Genomic DNA, 18,265 nt, shown 5'->3' with positions numbered 1-18,265 from the left:
CATGACAAGTTAGACAGCTGAATGAGATGACTGTGTATGATATCCAGGAAGAGTGGAGACCATTGTTGAAGAGAAACAGCCTGCAGGTGGGGGAGTCTAAGCTTTTAGCAGTGGGGAGATTTAAAAGGGGATCATGTTGTGAGACTTGGTGGGAAAAGCGGTTCATTGAATATGGTTTTCCTTGGGTGGCCTGCTGGATGGAATGCGTGGGAAGATTTAATCGAGGAGAATGTCATTAAATTGTAGTCTAAATCCACTATTTGGGAAACAAGCAAGGACCACTGCTAAGAAAGCAGAGAATGGTCAGTGGTGTCAAAAGAAGGAGAAATTATAAGAAGCATGAGCATGGATGGTGGCATGGCTGGGAACTCGTATCATTAGAGAACGTTTTCGTCCAGAAGAAAGGAAGACTGGGAACAAAGTTGTAGGAAAACACAGGCGGTAAGAAAGGAGGGACATAGCTAATGTGCTATGATGAAGTGATCTGTGAAAAGTCACCCAGAAATAGTACATTATTGGAAATACTATTGTCAGTAAATGGTGTCAGGTGAAAAGGAAAACTTAAAACTGCCAAAGACGTACATGAAGAAACTGGGGGAACGGAACAGGATCACAGGCTTTAGGAAGGAAACCGACCACGAGAATACAGATCTCCTGAAAAGAGACAAGGCAGAAGACCTGGAGCCCTAACAGACTGAATTTTAAAAGGAAAACATCTCTCCTTTTGCTCTTAAAAGATGAGCCTATGAATGTGCAGATGGCATGAAACCCTGAGATGCATAAATTAGAATTGTATTTCTCTGTAACTTAATTTCTGTGCAATGGCCCATTTCAATATTGTGGTGGAAAAGCCCAGGCAGTTCAAGACTGTCTTCCATTTTCCTGGCCCCCATTCCTCCCGGTCCACTGCTGCGGGATCCCTTGCTTCTGTCTGTCTGCCAGGTGCTCTGTGATTTTTTCCATGACATTCAAGGGAACCATGGTTCCACGCTGACGCCTGTTGTTGCTCAGGAATCTCTCACGAATGTCCGAGTACTGTGTGCCTAGGTGCACACTCTCAGACTTTCACTCTCTGGAGCCATGCTTCCTCCTCGGGCTTCTAACCCAGGAAGTATAATGTGTGGTCACTGGGACTCTCACAGTTCTCTCCTCAACTGTCCTCCCTCAGGCCCTCAGGTCTCCTGTCTAGAGGTGGAACACTGACACAGGGTGGGAGGGTGCACGCTACACTCACGCAGCATTTTGCTTAAATACTTGTACCTGTCTGAAGCCCTTACCTTTTCTACAAGGGCTTTCGCTCCTATGACCAAGCAGGAAGACTGCCCCCTATTTTGGTGGGAGTTGGGAACATAAAACATCTTAGCTTCTTGAACGTGTTGGGGTAGAAGGGAGATGGAGTAAATTGGCTAAAGTTTCTAAAATATTCAAATACCACAAATACCAAAAATGAAGAGAATGAGAGTTTATTGTGTATCCGCAGGGTGCCAGGCATTTCTTCATCCCTAACAACTAACATTTTCAATGTAGGTATTACTGTTATTCTACTCCAAGGATGAAGAAACTGATACTCTGCAAGGTTATGTAACATACAGTCATACTGCTGGTCAGTGGCAGAGTCACTTGTCTCTGAACTGCACCCTTCACGCTCCCTCTAAAAGCAAAGTGGAAAGGCAGAATGCAGTATGAACAACACTCAGAAAAAGCCACAGTGGATATTCTTTTTTTAGTCACCTATAAGTACATGGTGGTGGGGAGCACTGGTGGAGTTAGAGAGGAGAAGCACTGATAATATCAGATGGAGAGAGAGGGTGAGGAGTTGATGGCTATTAAGACTACTGGTTGAATTCTGCTCAAAGCACCATTTTAAATGTAGAAGCAGCACATGTGGCAGGAACCCAAAGCTGATCATTGTTGTCAGGCATATAGAGGGGAGTGAAAAGTTTATACCCCTGGAAAGAGTAGGAGAGAAGTAAGTCATAACAACTAATGCAGGGTGGTAAATAGAAGCCTTGTGCTTTTGAATAAGGAGCACATCACTTAATTTGGAAGTAAAGTGATACTTCATACTGAGGAAGTAAGGATGGAAGTTAGCAGGGTATCAGAAAAGGTGGAGAAACTTGAAACTGTGATATTGGAGAGATCATAATCCATATTACTTTCCTGTATTCTTATTGCCACATCTTATCCAATGGGCTTTAACCTCAAGTAGCAATCTAAGAAATGTCCATAGCTTGATGGTCTGGAAACAAAACTATGGGCTGAAAATACCACATCTCTTTTTTTTCTCATTGTACGTAAGGAGAAAGAAATGGAAAAATCAAAGACTGTATAGAAGAAAGAATATGACTTTGGAGCGATGAGACATGATTTCCAATTCAGACTGAATCCCTTCTATGTGATCTCAAATGAAAGGACAGTTACAGTTGTATGATCACTTGGTGGAGAGGCTTAGCGAAGATTATGATCAGGTGCCTATTATGGAATCCTGAACCTAGCAGGAGCTCTGTAAATGAAATTCATTTTTCCTACACCTTTATTCATTCAACAGATAGTTTTAGAGCAGCTAACTTTGCACCACAGATAATATATTAGTCAGCAGAGGCCACGTTGTGCTGCAGTAATGAAGACCTCCGCCCCTAATCTCAGTTGCTAAAACACCACAGAAGTTTAATTCTCTCACTAACTCAAAGTCTGCTGCATGTTTAGGTGGCTTTCCAGGGCAAGTCTCCTCCATGTAGCAATCCAGACCACTTCTCTCTTTTAAGCTAACCATCTTAATATAAGCCCTCTACCACAGAGAAAGTGCAGTCCAGAACTGCTCTTAGATATTTCTTCCTGGAAGTGACACACATCAGTCAGCTTGCAATCCATTGGTCAGAACTAGTCCTGTTCAAGGGGATGAACGTGGAATCTTCTGGGTGCCCAGAAGAAGAAAAGAACTGAATATTGATGAACACAAGTAATGCCTTCCACTGGCAAGGCTCTCGGTACTGTGCAGTGAACAAAATAGGCATCTTCTGTCTTTCTTTCATGGATCTCTCAGTCCTGAGTGACATGCTGCTGGGACAGTGATGGCATCTGAAAAGAGCCAGATTTCTGTCCAGGCAAGGCAAGAAACTAGATCAAAGTGATTGTATTCAGTGAGTATAAAGTTATATGAGGAAACAGGAAAGGGTAACAGTTGAGTATAAGTGACAAGTATGGAGAACTTAGCAATCCTCAATAAATATTTACTGAATGAATGTTAAGTGAGGAATAAGAAGAAATTTAGCTCTAAAAAACTAAATGGGAAAGGCGACAGAGAGAGAACAGATATAGGAAGAAAAAACACATGGAAACAGTTTATGCTTTTCAAATGTTCTGAATAATATTTGGGAATAAAAGCTGTTCTTGCTATATCTGCTGCTTCCAGTAAGCCTGAAATATTCCGCACTGGTCTCTTCTGCCATGGTTGGGCTGCGGAGGAACGCGTTCCCAGCCAGACTGTTTCATTCTTACCTAGTCAAGAATGTGGGAATTGTTGGGAGACTTGGACTCTGACTCATCTTCTAGAATGTTTTATGACGAGTCAAGTTTGCTTGATGGGCAGCTGTCAAATATAGAAGTGTCCCAAAAATGAGGAACTATAAATACTGAAAATGCTACAGAGTTAAGCAAAACTCCGTATGAAGACAATTTTATGGCAGAATGTTAGAGAGGGGTGGTTCCTTAAAGCAGTAAAATGATTTCTATAAAAAAATGTTTATTAAAGGATTGATAAAAAACATGTTTAAAAAAAGGAAACATTTATTATGTAACCCCTACAGATAAACCCTGTTAACATATTGGTATAGTTCACCCCAAACTTTTTTCTAAGCCCATACATCCATTTGTCTTACAGATGTAGATCAGAAAATACATATTACTCTGTCTTCTCTCTTTTACTTAGCAGTATTTCTTGAATATATTTCCATGTCAAAAAACATACTTCTACAAAATTATTTTTCATGGCTACATTCTATTGTATCATATGTATATGTCAAAATATATTTATCATCCCATTGGGTTGTTTATAGATGGTTACCGTTATAAACAATGCTGTTATGAACATACTCTGGCTGAATTTCTGTGCACCTCTTTCATTATTTCATATGGTAACTTTTCTAAATAGGAATTACTGTGGCAAAAGTTATGTACAGTTTAAGGCTTATTATGTCCATTACCAAATTATCCTCTAAAATATTGTTTCAATTTACATCCCTACCAGCAACAGATGAGATAAGAAGAGTGTTTAGGAGCCCGTAAGTCTACTGTATTATTAAATGTGTCTTTAATCTTGACAGCTGTTGACAAAAAGGGGCACTTAGTACATTATTGTTAAATCCTCCATCCTGTATTTCATGCCTTATGCTAAAATCCTAAGTATGAGAACTTCACATTAGGTTTCTTAGGAAGGAATTTAAGACAGATTCACATGTTCCACTAAATGGGCTCCTTAGTGTCATGGGTGCTCGGATAAGTTCCATCGGATGTCTGCAGTGAGTTCCTCTCTGACAGAATGTATTGAGCTCTGCCAGTGGCAGATCCGTGCCTTGATGTATGGCTGTGGCTCAATATCTGTGCACATCTTTAATGATTCCCTGAATATTAAGCAATTTTCCATTGCTTAACCAAGAAAAAAGTTTTCAGCTAAAGAGAAAACCGAGAAAAGTTTTCAGCTAAATTGACTATGTAAACTTTGAGGGACATAGATGAACTAGTCAAGTGTCTAGTTAGAATATGTGATCTACTAATTTAGACATAATTAATACTTTAAAGCACATATCATGTAGAATATTTTTAGAAGTCTTGCCCTTTTCTCAACCTTGTATTTCATAAAGCAGTTTTAGTCCACCTCCCCTTCCCATGCATTCTTGACATCAGAATAGGACCACCTTTTCAGGCAGCTGGCGTGTTTCTGCCACCTGTCATCTGGAATTCAGTCTAAGCGGTTTGGGTGCAAGATGGTGAAACTGTGTATGATGCCATTACTGGGAATCTTCTCCCCAGCTATAAAAACCCACTTGCTACTCAAGGTCTCCAGTAACAACTTACTCTGATACTTTTTTTAGTGATCTTTAAAATACTTGTTTTTGACAACACTCTGAATTGTTAGGTCATGTCTCCCAAATTAAGGACTAACTCAGTATTAAATTCCTTGGCTTCTGTTTTTACTAGTCCCATCAGGTGAATGACTGCTGAAACTATCCAAAACTCTCATCAGTTCACGCCTCAGGTTAATGCAACTTCCCCAGACTGTACTTTGTTCAAAATAAAGTAATTGAGAGAGTGCTTGGTATTATGAGAGACTTTATAAGGACTTTAGATAAAAATGCCTCTTCTTCTGTAGGATAATTATGGGGAAGAAAAATCTCACCTTACATTCATCCATATATTATAGTTTAAACAAAGAGAGAGGGGATTCATACAAATCTCTTTTGTGTTTTTATGCAAAGTGACTATTGAATATGACAGCTTTTGTCTACCTATAAAGGATATCTTAAAACTACAGTAGGATTGTCATGCATTTTTCTGGTATAAAAACACTGAAAATGTAGGTTCAGAAAGCCTGCTGCTTTGAAAATATTCACATGGAAATCTTTTAAGAACTACAGCTTCTACCCAATTAAACCTCCTTCCAAGCCCAAACCATATCTACTTTTACTTTAATACAAAACAAATAAACCAACCAACAAACAAACAGCAGGAAATAATTTTAGAATAGCTATTCTCTTGGGGATCCACAGCCAAAATTTTTGGAGTTCAAAATGAAAAATTTAGAGAACTGAGTGGCTAAATTTCCCTATAGTGTTACTCCCTCTTTAAAATATATTATGTTATATTGTTTGCATTCTTCTCATCTAAGTATTTCCAAGAGAATCAGACTAAACTAACATATATTACAGATTAGGTGGCAGCTATTTGACTGATATGGTTAAAGATAGGATATTCTTCACTTTAAATTGTTTGGAGTCTTTGTTCTTGCCCACAGCAGCAGTATATAGGAGACTTATCCAAAAACTTCCTAAAGGTACATGTATGTCATATGCATCATCTTAAAAAGTGATGAACATTTTGCTGCTGCATTCTGTATTATTTGAAGTAAAGCAAACTGAGAGATACAGAGCTTAAAATACTTACAGAACTGTAATTCTATAAGATCTTACAATTCCATCAGATTATAAATGCCGTTTTAAAATGTTAATCAGAAGATGCATTTGTTTTAATTCTTGATACTGAAAATATTGACTGAATTGTGAATTAACACATTTAGGGTTGCAGATGTCATTTTTCATGAGATTTCCTGAATGATGTAATTTTCATATTTCATATAGCAGTTTGATCAATTTACAGATTTATTTTACATAATTAGTTGGTAAATGAGAAATTCAATTGCTGATACATAACTATTTCTCTGTAATATAGAAAGTAAGTTAAAATTCTGAATTATAAATAAAAAACCCAAATATTTTGAAGACATCTGGTCCACATCTGTCTGAAATAAGATAATTTAAAACAGTGCAATTAAATGCAAGAAATGCTGAAATATTCACACCTTAAATGTAAAAAATAACTCATTCCATTTTAATGTGATTTCTTGAATTGGTGATTTTTTTTTGTTTGTTTTAATGTCCTTTAGCCTCTCAGTCTGTCATTACCAAGAAGACTGACAAGCTAAACAAACAAAAATAATCCATGTTTTTCTAAGCTTCTGATAAATGAAAGAATTATCTTTATTACTATTCTTTTGTGTGTTGACTAACCTCCACTCCTAAGTTAATACTCAGTGGACTTAGACTCAGGCCTACCCCCTTTTGATGTATTTATAATTCTCCATTCAATTATTTAAAATGAGAGATTAGTGAGAGAGTCTGTAATCTTGCTCCCTAAATTGTGTGTTCCTTATAGGTACAAAGAGGCTCAGTAAATGTGAGAGGGAGGTGTTCAGACTCACGGAAATGAAAAGCATCTTTGGTACATTCTCATGATCAGTAGAGAATCGTCCTTTGAAGACTGGTCTTTTCTTTTGTTACAAACCTGTGTTAAGTGGAAAATTAACCATTTTAGGAGAAAGGAAAATACACTAGCCTTTCGACAGTCTAACCAAAACATGAAAAACATGATAGCTGCCTCCCTTCATAAAAGGTGCAGAGCCGTTAAGACTTCAATAGGACTGGGTTTTGAGCCATGGCAGAGAAGTTACATTCATGAGAACACTCAATGCTGAAGCTTCAGTATAAGGGTAGGGGAAGATCTCTGCTTGGATGCCAGAGGCTCTCCTAGCGAACAGGAGACCATGAGAGGAACTGGTACTGTGGGAAGTGGAAACACTTTTCCTAACACATACCCTAAGGTATCACAAGTTATATTTTGTGTGTTTATTTCCAGGGAGCATGATAAAGATCCAGAGAGCTTTTTTAAGGTATTGATGCATCTTAAGGACTTAGGACTCAATTTCCACGTGTCTGTCCTAGGAGAAACCTTCACAGATGTCCCAGGTATCTCTTTTGAATTTTCTAGTGTGTATTTTTATAGGTGACATAAGCTGTACAACTTAAGTATTAATTTCCATGTCTCCTTTTCTTAGAATAATCAAGATGAGCTCTGTTAACCGAAAGATTATATGACGGCATTAAAGTGTGATTCAATTAAAAAAATACTTAAGTAAGCATTCTTTGATTTAAGTTGAGAACGTGAAGTCATCTCTTTTATCAAATATAGTTTATACAGTGCATCTTGATGTAAATAAAATATATTGCTTTAGGCATCTTAACACTTAAGGAAAGTGGGAGTTTGTAATTGGATATACAACCTCTCACCTCTGGGGTCACTGGTTTGAATCCCGCTCACATTGGTAATGGCTGAAATACATTACTATCTGTTAGGTGGCCTGTGTAAAGCATTTTGGCATCAAACTTGCAATGTGGAGTAGACACATATCATAGTTGTCATTGTTCTGGGCCTTTTCTTATTGAACTTGAAAAAACAGACAAAAATCGGAAGCTGGTAGGTCTTCTCATCCTTAATGCCACACGGAGCCTTTTCAGAGCCTTTTCCTTCACCCTGCATCCTCACTGGGTGTGTCTGGGTCAGTGAGATGACCATCCTGACCACTGTCCTAAGCACTTATGTGTTCATATTTTTTAAGCTTCAGAAATTCAACTAAATATATATATATTTACACAGACAGCAAAAATTCAGAAATGACCTCTGCCATCGTGCCTTATGACTTTAAGGACCCCTTTAAGTTTACCCTTACTTAGTACTTTTTTTAATTGAAGTATAATCGATTTAAAATGTTGTGTTAGTTTCTGGTATACAGTATAGTGATTCAGTTATATATATACATAAATACATGTATATGTATTTCATTACAGGTTCTTACATCCATTGAATAGAGTTCTCTGTGCTACACAGTAGGACCTTGTTGTTTATCTATTCTGTACATAGCAATTTGTGTCAGCCAATCCCAAACTTCCAATTTATCCCTCCCTCCTCCCTTCCCCCACCTTAACCATAAGTTTGTTTTCCATGTCTGTGAGTCTCTTTCTGTCTTATAAGTAAGTTTGTGTGTCTTTTTTTTTTAAGATTCCACATGTAGGTGATATCATATGATATTTGTCTTTCTCTGACTGACTTACATCACTTAGTATGATAACCTCTAGGTCCATCCATGTTACTGTCAATGACATTATTTCACTCCTTTTTAGGGCTGAGTAGTATTCCATTGTATAAATATACCACAGCTTCTTTATCCAGTCATCTGTCCATGGACATTTAGGTTGCTTCCATGTCTTGACTACTGTAAATCGTGCTGCTGTGAACATTGGGGTGCATGTGTCCTTTCAAATGAGAGTTTCCTCCAGATACACTTTTTGATTCTGGTATGATGGGAGCACATACACCCAGCTTGTACCAGTAGCCTCATCTGCTGTGGCTCCTCCTCTGCCCCCTATGCTTAGGACACCAGCCTTTCTTCAGCTCCTCTAAGGTTCCAAGATCCTCTAGACCTTTAAACATTTGCCTTTTTGTATTGTATTCATTTGGTCTCAGCTCGGGGACATTTTCTTTCAATGTGAAGCTTTATCATGGTCTCATGTCACTTTATACTTTTACTTCATGGTGCTTAATTCCGTTTCTAATCATATAATTATGTACAATTTCTTGTCTCACTGCCTCCCACTCTCTGCACACACAGAGACACATACACACTAGCATGTAGGTGCTGGAGGGACAAGGATTATGACTGTCTTGTTCATCACTGTGCCTCAAAGCCTAGTGGGTAAGGCTGGAACTCAATGAATATTTGTTGGATAAAAAAATAAAAATAATGTAAACTCCTGGTCTTCAAGCAATTTGTAGTTTTCTTGAAGAGGGAACATTTTTGCATAAGCACAGGACCAGAGAGAGAAACACAAGAAAATATTAGTATCTACTAGTACTGACCCATGTGGCTTCGAGTAGACTGTTAATTGAAGAACTGGCACTTGAAGAGCCCAAGGGTTAGGACATTCCAAAAGGGGAAACGACATGGGCAAAGCATATAAAAGCAAATCTTGTATATTGTCCTTAAATGAGAGAACCATGTCAGTGATTTGTACTGTGAGGTCACCATGCTGAGTGGGATAGAAGGTGCTAGATGCAGAACTTAGTAATACTTACACAGGCAGGGCGGGGCCAAAGTTTGCAGCATAACCAGAGTAGATGAGGTAAAGGGAAAAAATTGGGAGCCTCATCCTGAACTAGAAAGAAATATGATGAAATGCATATTTTAGGAAGATTTATCTTGCAGTGATAAGCAGGCAGAATTGCAGTAAAACTTGACAGCGGTCATCCAAGTGGGATTCTGTGAGGTGATGGCAGAGAGACTAGTGAGGGCTGGATGTGTGAGAGAGAGATTGTCGAGGAAAACGCAGAGAAGCATTTGGTAGATGGATGGCTGTGGAGAAGGAAGGAAGGAAAACTCAGTTCATTTTCAAAAGCCGGTGAGTTCAGTTTTGTATCAGTTTTGAGGTGTTGGTGGATGGACTGAGAGAAGTGGCTGGGAGATGTCCCTACACAGAAGGCTTCTCAGCCAGTTTTACTCCTGGGTAATGTTAAGCTACCATTACAAGGAAGACGAGGTTGTTACTCAGAGGGTCGTGTTCTTGGGATCACTGCTCTCCCGTCCCACACGTTAACAATGAGCTATTTAGAGAAGTATGGGGAACTGAAAGTGGGATGGGGAGCAATTAGCGGCCCAAGAACTGAGTGCTCAGTGATGACAGACTCAATCTTTCTTTGGCTTCCCCTCAACCCAAACTTACTGAGCACTGTAGAAGGGGGATTGCACAGGGAATGGGACCCAGTGTGCACCTCAGGGAGCCCTGCCTGGGGAGACCCTTGCGTGTAATTACAGGTACCTGGGATGTGGGATGGTTACGGAGCACGGTGGAAACCTACAGGGGGAGTCATGTTACCTCTGCACACACTTCTCCCAGTCTCAATTGCGTCTGACCCGTCTGTCATTTCAAATGTGAATCAACTCTCTTCTTTTTTTTTTAATATAACTTTATTTGTTGTCTTTTTTTTATTTGTTTTTTTGGGGGGGAGGGTAGGAGAGAGGGAGGTAATTGGGGTATTTTTCTGTTTATTTTGAGAAGAGGTACTGGGGATTGAACCCAGGACCCTGGGCATGCTAAGCATGCCCTCTACCACTTGAGCTACACCCTCCCCCATGAAGCAAGTTTCGTTAAGGCTACAACACTTCACCTGCACAGAAGAAGAGCCCAAGTTGTTGACTGGATGAATGAGACTGGTGGCTTTCCAGGTGGTGCTCCTGGAAGGCCACCTCACCAGGCTCTATTCCAGAGGTTTCCTGACAGGGCATTCCGTGTGACTTAGCCACGCATATCACTGTTCTTGCTTAACAAACACCAATACAGCCCTTGCTGTCTTCCAGGCGTTGTTCTAAGCCCTTTATAAATGTGAGCTCTTTAACTTCGTAACAGTCCTGTCCATTAGCACTGCCTCCATTTTTCTTGGGTGAAGAAACAGAGGCACAGAGAAATTAAGTGAGGCCACATAAGTAGGTAGTATTTTTAACGACTGTCCTGTGCTACCTTCCCATTTCCTTGTTTTCTGACCTAATTGTTTCTCTAAGTTTAAACATTTTTTTTTCCTCCACTCACCATCCAGCACTTCACACAAAGGATTACCTGGCGGTAATCTAGGTGCGCTCTTCTAGGTGCTATATTAGCATATCTAAAATCCATACCATAAAACCAACTTATATACTGTGTAGCATCAGCCAAACAGATCATTCTGAATGCTGTTAACATTTGTGAGGAAGTGATTTTCTTGTTAATAATTGCAGTAATACTTATTATCCTGTTAGTTGCTACTATTTATTGAAAGTTTGCTTCTTACTTGGTCCTTTGCCAGGTTATTTCATGTAATGCTCATGATAATCCCAATCGAATAGGTACTATTATCCCATTTGATAGATGGAAAAACTGAGCCTTTAAAGGCTTGACTCTGATTATACTGCTTGTGAGTCAAGTTTTGCTCTTTCACATACAAACCTAAACGTACTGGAAAACTAAGAAAGGTTTCATGCATGACTGCAGGACCCTTAATTACTCTTTCTTTTGAGCTATGACTTACATATAACATTGTATAAACTTAAGGTGTACAGGGTGATAATTTGACACATTTATATATTGCAATATGATTACCAGTGTCGTTTTAGCTCAGGCCTCTTTCACATTACATAATTATTTCTTATTTGTGGTAGGAACATTTAAGATCCAGTCTTCTTAGCCCAGTTTTGAAGTATAGAATACAGTGTTGTTGGCTGTAATCACTATGCTGTACTTTTGATCTCCAGAACTTATTCTTACACTGGTTGCAAGTTTGTACATGAATTGCTTTTTATCTAACTTGTTTCCCCTTCCCTACAAGCTAGCCCATCTCTGAGTGACAGCATCAGTGCCTAGGAGTTTTGCTGCCCTTTTTGATGATGCAAACAATCTCCATTAAGTTTCTTTTGAAAATGTTTAAACTATAATAGAGCAATTTTGTAGAGTCTCCATACTGTTGGTTATTTTCAAATTATGTTGTAAGGTTTTTATCATCCTTTTTCTGAAAAGTGTGGTAGATTATCAATTCTAGTTCTATCTACATAGTTTATACTTGTTATGTATCATCTGTTCATTCTACAGAAGAGGAGTGAGGTCTAGGCCAGCGACTCTTCTAGGTTCTCACAGCTGGGCGCAGTGGGTGAGAGGGCAGTAGACAGCGGCAAGATTGGGAGTAGAACCCGGGAGTCGGTCTCCTCACCTTTCCTCACTTCTATACGTGTTTAATAAATGTCTTTTAAATATCTCCATTAGGCCAAGCACTGAATTAGATACTCAGGATGAAATGGTGACTGAAACAAACACCTTCTGTGATGTTTGCAACTTGTAGTCCAGCTGCAGTGCTTTATTCGTCAGTTACCAGAGCACTTAGCATGTGCTAGGTGCTGTTCTAAGTCCTTTAGCACTGCCTTATTTATTCTTCAGCCCTGTGATTAGGCACTGTTGTGATTATCATTTTACAGCTGAGAAAAGTAAGGCACCAGGAGGTTAAGTGACTTGCCATCCATTCGGTTATCAAGCCTCGTCAGTCCACTTCTGTGACCTTACACTCTACAGGGAAGACTCCCTCTTACAACCATCCCCCTTACAAGGAAGAAACCAGGAGGTGATAATGGTGGGAGATTCCTGGCTACTCGTATGAAATCATTTCTATTTTCTCTAATAATCTCTTTGCAGATGGAAAGTTTAAAAACAAACAAAAAAACCAAAACCTCAAATTCATTTCCTAAGTATATCACTCCTTAGATATTAAAGTGAACTCCCTCTTCTTTCTGCCATCTGTCTTCATCACAAGAAAGGTGTCAGAAACAATATGAAGTGGAAAGATATTCCAAATAACCTCTGGCATATATTTAGTGTTCGATAAATACTGTTTGAATGAATGAATGAAAGAATAAGTTTGGTGTAATAGAATAATAGAGTTGAGGTACCATACTGGATATATAAAAACCTACACTGAAATGATTTCCAAATATTAGAGAGTTAATGAATGAAAATAGAGACCCCTAAGACTTAAGGAAGTTCTAAGTGGTTTTATATTATATTTTCTGTTTTCACATATACATGACCTGGACTTAACATAAATCTATTTTTCAATCTGTTCTCATCTTTCAGCTCTTACATCAGTCAGAATAAGCTAAGTTAGGCTAAGCTAACAACTGTGGTATCTCAGTGGCTTAAAACACTTAACACACTTATTTTTTATTCATGCTGTATGTTTATTGCAGGCAGGCAGTAGCGTTCTACTCACATGGCCACTCAGGGACCCAGCTTATAGAGAGACCCAAACAACCACCATCACAGACATTGCCAGTTGCTGTGCCAGATGGAAGAGGAAGCTGGGAGGGTCTTTGATGAGCAATTTGGTGATCTAGCCTGAAAGTGTCATAGGGTTCTACTCAACTCTTTGGCCAAAACTTGTTGCAGGGCACTGCCCAACTATAAACGGGGGATCTGGGGGCAGGAATTGTAATCCTACTTTGAGACCAGAGTTGGGGAGAGGAGAAATATTTGATGAACAGCACTGTTGACCACCACAGCTCGTTAATATGCATCATGATCTGTGGCTCACTAGAGAGAAAACCAAGCCTATCCAAGAAGTCTGCCTTAATCTGGGTGAGTCTATCCCAGCTGAATAAAGAACTCTTAACAAACATTAGAGTATTACCCACAGTCTTCTTGCTGGAGACAACCCAGCTAGTGTCTGAAGACAGGTCTATCAGCCATGTCGCGTTAGGCAGAGTTGATATGATGTCGATTTGGTCTCTGTGGGAATGGACTTAATTATCACTTATGGTGACAGCTTTTTGGAAAGCTTAGGATGTCAATCCAAAGTGGTTTTGCCCTCCACCCCCAGGGGATATTTAGCAATGCCCAGAACATCTTGGCTGTTTCAGCTGTTGGGTGGATCATGCTACTGGCGTCTACGGGTAGAGGCCAGGGGTACTGCTAAACACCCTGCACAGGATGACCCCCCCAAAACAGTTATCCAACCTAACATGTCAACAGTACCAAGACTGAGAAATTCTGATGCGTAAGAATTACAGTCAGAAAATCAGATTTGATACGGGGTCCTTAGCTTTCTAGGTTGACCTCCATTAATTCATCTGTGGAGAACAAAGGAGGAGATGGGAAAGAGAGATAATAACAAGCCACCTGCCCTAGTTATATGGAAGACTTCAAACACAATTATGCAATTTGGGGGAAGTGCTTTCTAAACTCAGTGCAGATTTTATTATAAGACTCCTGGACTTCTCTTCAGAGTTTCTGTGTGGAGCGAGCCTTGAGTCATTTTGGATCTGAAGAAGACATTAATGATGCTGGACCTTCAAAGTTCATTCTGGCCATTATTTTAATTATTTTTAATCCAGAAAATTGAAAGGTCAGTGTGCCACAGAGAGCATCCGTCAGACTCCATGTTTCAAATGAACCAAAAAGCCTAGAAGCTCCTCCATGCAAATATTTTAGCTTTGGCCAGTTCTCATGACGAGGTCACATTGTTAGCCCTTGAGATGGTGTTTTTTCTTTCTTTCTTTCTTTTTTTTTTAAAGCAAATGCTTAAGATAGCAAATCAATGGAATGTGTTTGTATGCTGAATAATTTCTCACAAATGATCATTCTAAACAAAAAAAAATTTTTTTCTATGAACAGCCAAAGCCTTACCACAGGATTTTTCTTTCCCTATGTTGTGAGGGGAGTTTTAGCTTTAGGCCTGGGTGGGGAAAGGGGAGCAGAAGATTGCAAAGAAAGTCAAAGCCTGGACTATAGTTTTGGCGGACAGAAGTCTTTCTGGTTCGCCTTTAATCTGAGGTTAAGAACAGCATGTGGAAAGCCTCTGGTTAGTATCTGGCATCGCAATGGATATTACAGTGATCTTGGCATATTCTTGATCCTTCATTCTGGAGGCAAATATTGGATAATTGTACAACATTTCCCTCCCCTCCCATCTCCCTTTTCACTCAGCTCCCAGATACTATCTCATTTTCAGTAGAGCAACTACACTAAGGGTGAAATAATAGAAAGATTCTAGGAACACAAATAATTTATGTCACACTAACATTAAAGGTATAAAATGTTGCTACAGGGGCGACCCAGCAGAAGGAAAACTGTTAATATATTGATCAATATTGAATTATAAGACAATTATATGAGGTAAATGTACCAGTCAGGTTAAATAAACTCATTCTCTCCAGACCATACCTTTCCTCAAACCTAATCCCTTTCCTTTTAATTTTTTTTAAAATGTTATCACTATCTACTCAATCTCCTAACATAGAAGTATTTATTGAGTTCCTATTGTGGTCTGGCACCATATTGTGGACAACACAAGAAGACAATGTGTTCCTCTCCTCTAGAATCTTGCCATCTGAGAAGCAAAAGCATTTTTGAGATTTGCAGAAACTAACTAATATATGTAAAGTTGATAAACAAGCTTATACTGTATAGCACAGGGAGCTATATTCAATATCTTATAGTAACTTATGGTTAAAAAGAATATGAAAATGAATATATGTATGTTCCTGTATGACTGAAGCATTGTGCTGTACACCAGAAATTGACACAACATTGTAAACTGACTATACTTCAATAAAAGTATATATAGACAGGATTTCAAAATTGTAGAACAGATAAACAAGATTATACTGTATAGCACAGGGAAATATACACAAGATCTTATAGTAGCTCACAGACAAAAAAATTTGACAATAAATATATATATGTTCATGTATAACTGAAAAATTGTGCTCTACACTGCAATTTGACACAACATTGTAAAATGATTAAAAATCAATAAAAAATGTTAAAAAAAAAAGTACATATAAAAAACCATATTTCACTATGCCATACCCTTGTTGATGTTGTATGTAACATTTTCAGATAATTTTGAGGAAAATTATTTATATTCACCCCATTGAAGTAGCATGGATCTGAGATAGATTTTCAATAGACAGAGCCACCTTCACATGACTCTTAGAAATAAGCATATAATCGTTTTCCAAGAATGTGATTGGGGAAGTCAGTTTCCCAAGACCCTGATTTGAAACTGAAGCCTTCTGTCTCTAAGTCCTTTGCTGAAGAAAATAACAAGGTAATGGGAAAGTAGGGAAGATTCAAATAAATGTAAATATATATGCCCCTGACAGGAAAGAATAAATAATGTGATAGAAATGAGAGTCTCTCTTAAGATAATTTGTGAATTTAACAAGATTCTAATTAAGATGCCAGAATATTACTTTATCTATCTCCATAGGGTAGTTCTAAAATTCATACAGAATAAATAAATAAATGGGCAGAGTATCAAAAAGATCACGTACAAGGGAGTAAGGCAGGAAAACACGTCCTACCAGATTCAGAATGTGTATGAAGTGGTGACTTTTAAAAGAGTGCTTTACAGATTCAAAAATAGGAAGGGAGAAAAATAGACAGATTTCAGAAATAAACCCAGCTTGTATATAAATTTCATATCCAACAAACTTCGGGTAACAAAACTTAATATACTTATCCCAGCTTTAAAATATAATATTTTTAGTGGAAACAAGAAGTCAGGTAAAAATAAATAACTTCTGTGGAATAAAAACAATAGAACATTCGTATAAATAAGTAAATACAGATTTTAAATATACACTATAGATGAAAGTTTGCAAAAGCGCCCGCATGGTGGAAGTGCAATAACTTATTGAACTCTGACCCTGTGCCAAGCACAAGGCGAGGCTTTTTACTCTGGGATCTCATTTTCTATCACAACAGTCCTCTTCGTAGACACAATTACTGTCTCCTGTGGATGCATGAAGAGACCAAGGCTTAAGTTAAATTGCCCAAAGTCACACAGCTAATAAACAATAGAGGTAGAGATATCCAAAGAAATATAAACACCGAATCAAATTTTGGGAAGAAAATCTTTAATTTTTGCCAGTAATGAAATAAGTGTAAACACAAAGAATTTATGAGACAGCAGTAATAAAAGCAATAAAAGTGGAGGCAGATCCTAAGACTGGCCAGCTTCTGGGGAGACACCTGTATGTATGGCGATGGCAATGTCCACTAGTTTTCCTGAGCTATGTGAGGTACAGTATACCGTGTGTTTGACTCAGTTTTTCACATCAGAGAACACATCCCATGGAGGCCATCAATTCCCGTGCCTCGCTCTTGTTGCTGCTGCCTCTTTCCCAGTTGCTGGGACCTTGAATCCTACAAAAGCTTCAGCCCGGTCTTCAGGCCTCCAAACACGTTGATAGTCAATTCATCCACCTGCTGTTGTTGGTGTTCTTTCCAAACCCAGACCATCGAAGGAGACTCACAGCAGCCTAACAGTAACAGGAAAGTGTCAGGAGCACAGCTTGTCAGACAGAGACAGCCCCGCTGGGCCGCAGTCAGCAGCGCTCCTGGATGGAGGGGCAGGCTCCCCCAGGCCCGCTCTCACTGGTGCCCCAGACAAGGTTGAGGTTCCCATTCAGTGCTTAAGACGCTCTCTACTTCTTTCTCAGGAAAGATTTATTACCTCTGCAGTGGCCCTTCCCTCTCAAGTGCTCAGGAGACTCACTAGACACAAGTAACTGGTAGGCACTCACTCCCACCGCCCAGCGTGTCCTGTGAGGATCGGTCTTGTTCCCGTGATGGCTCCCAGACATGCCATTCCGTCAGGCCGAGGCTCTGAGCCTGCCAGGCCTCTACTCCTGCAGCTTCTGTAAGTGGAATATTTGTCTTTTATATGGAAAGCAGAAATTCCAGCGCAATTCTCAAGGCAAGATCACGTATCCATCCTACCAGGGGGAAGGCCATGAAGATAGTATGTCCTAGAATACAACTCCCAAAACATCTCTCAAGAAATCGTTCTCAAAAGTTACAGCTATGGAAACGTGCTGAGGAAAAGTGCTCTTTAATTTTCATAAACTGACCTCAAAGTTTATGAGAAATGCATGCTTGGGAAAGACACAAGGAAATAGATAAGTTAATTAAATAGTGTATGGGAAAAGGTCAACACATTGATAGACCAATAGGAAATTAGAAACAGATGCTAATTTTAAAAGCCTGTAAATGTGTATATGACTTCGGGTTGGTAGATAGGAGGTCTTAGAATGTGGCTGCTATACATCGCTTTGGTGTTTTTATCTCTCTGAATTCCCGTA

The 18,265-nt window shown here is 39.0% G+C and overlaps 1 protein-coding gene across 10 annotated transcripts in view; it reads left to right on the top strand.

Moving 5' to 3' along the window:
• GTDC1 (glycosyltransferase like domain containing 1) overlaps positions 1 to 18,265 on the top strand; it is a 344,764-nt gene that overhangs the window by 309,785 nt on the left and 16,714 nt on the right. For 9 of the 10 annotated variants that reach the window (XM_072960919.1, XM_072960917.1, XM_072960921.1 and 6 more), the window contains one exon: positions 7,408 to 7,517. The exons of the other annotated variant lie outside the window; for it this stretch is intronic. In XM_072960919.1, coding sequence (XP_072817020.1) covers positions 7,408 to 7,517 — 110 coding nt within the window. The remainder of the gene's footprint in view (positions 1 to 7,407; positions 7,518 to 18,265) is intronic. 10 annotated transcript variants of the gene reach the window in all.

Source organism: Vicugna pacos, chromosome 5, assembly GCF_048564905.1.
Source record: "Vicugna pacos chromosome 5, VicPac4, whole genome shotgun sequence".
NCBI classification, from domain to species: domain Eukaryota; kingdom Metazoa; phylum Chordata; class Mammalia; order Artiodactyla; family Camelidae; genus Vicugna; species Vicugna pacos.
Note: the sequence above shows the minus strand (reverse complement) of the source record. Positions and strands in the feature narration are given on the sequence as shown.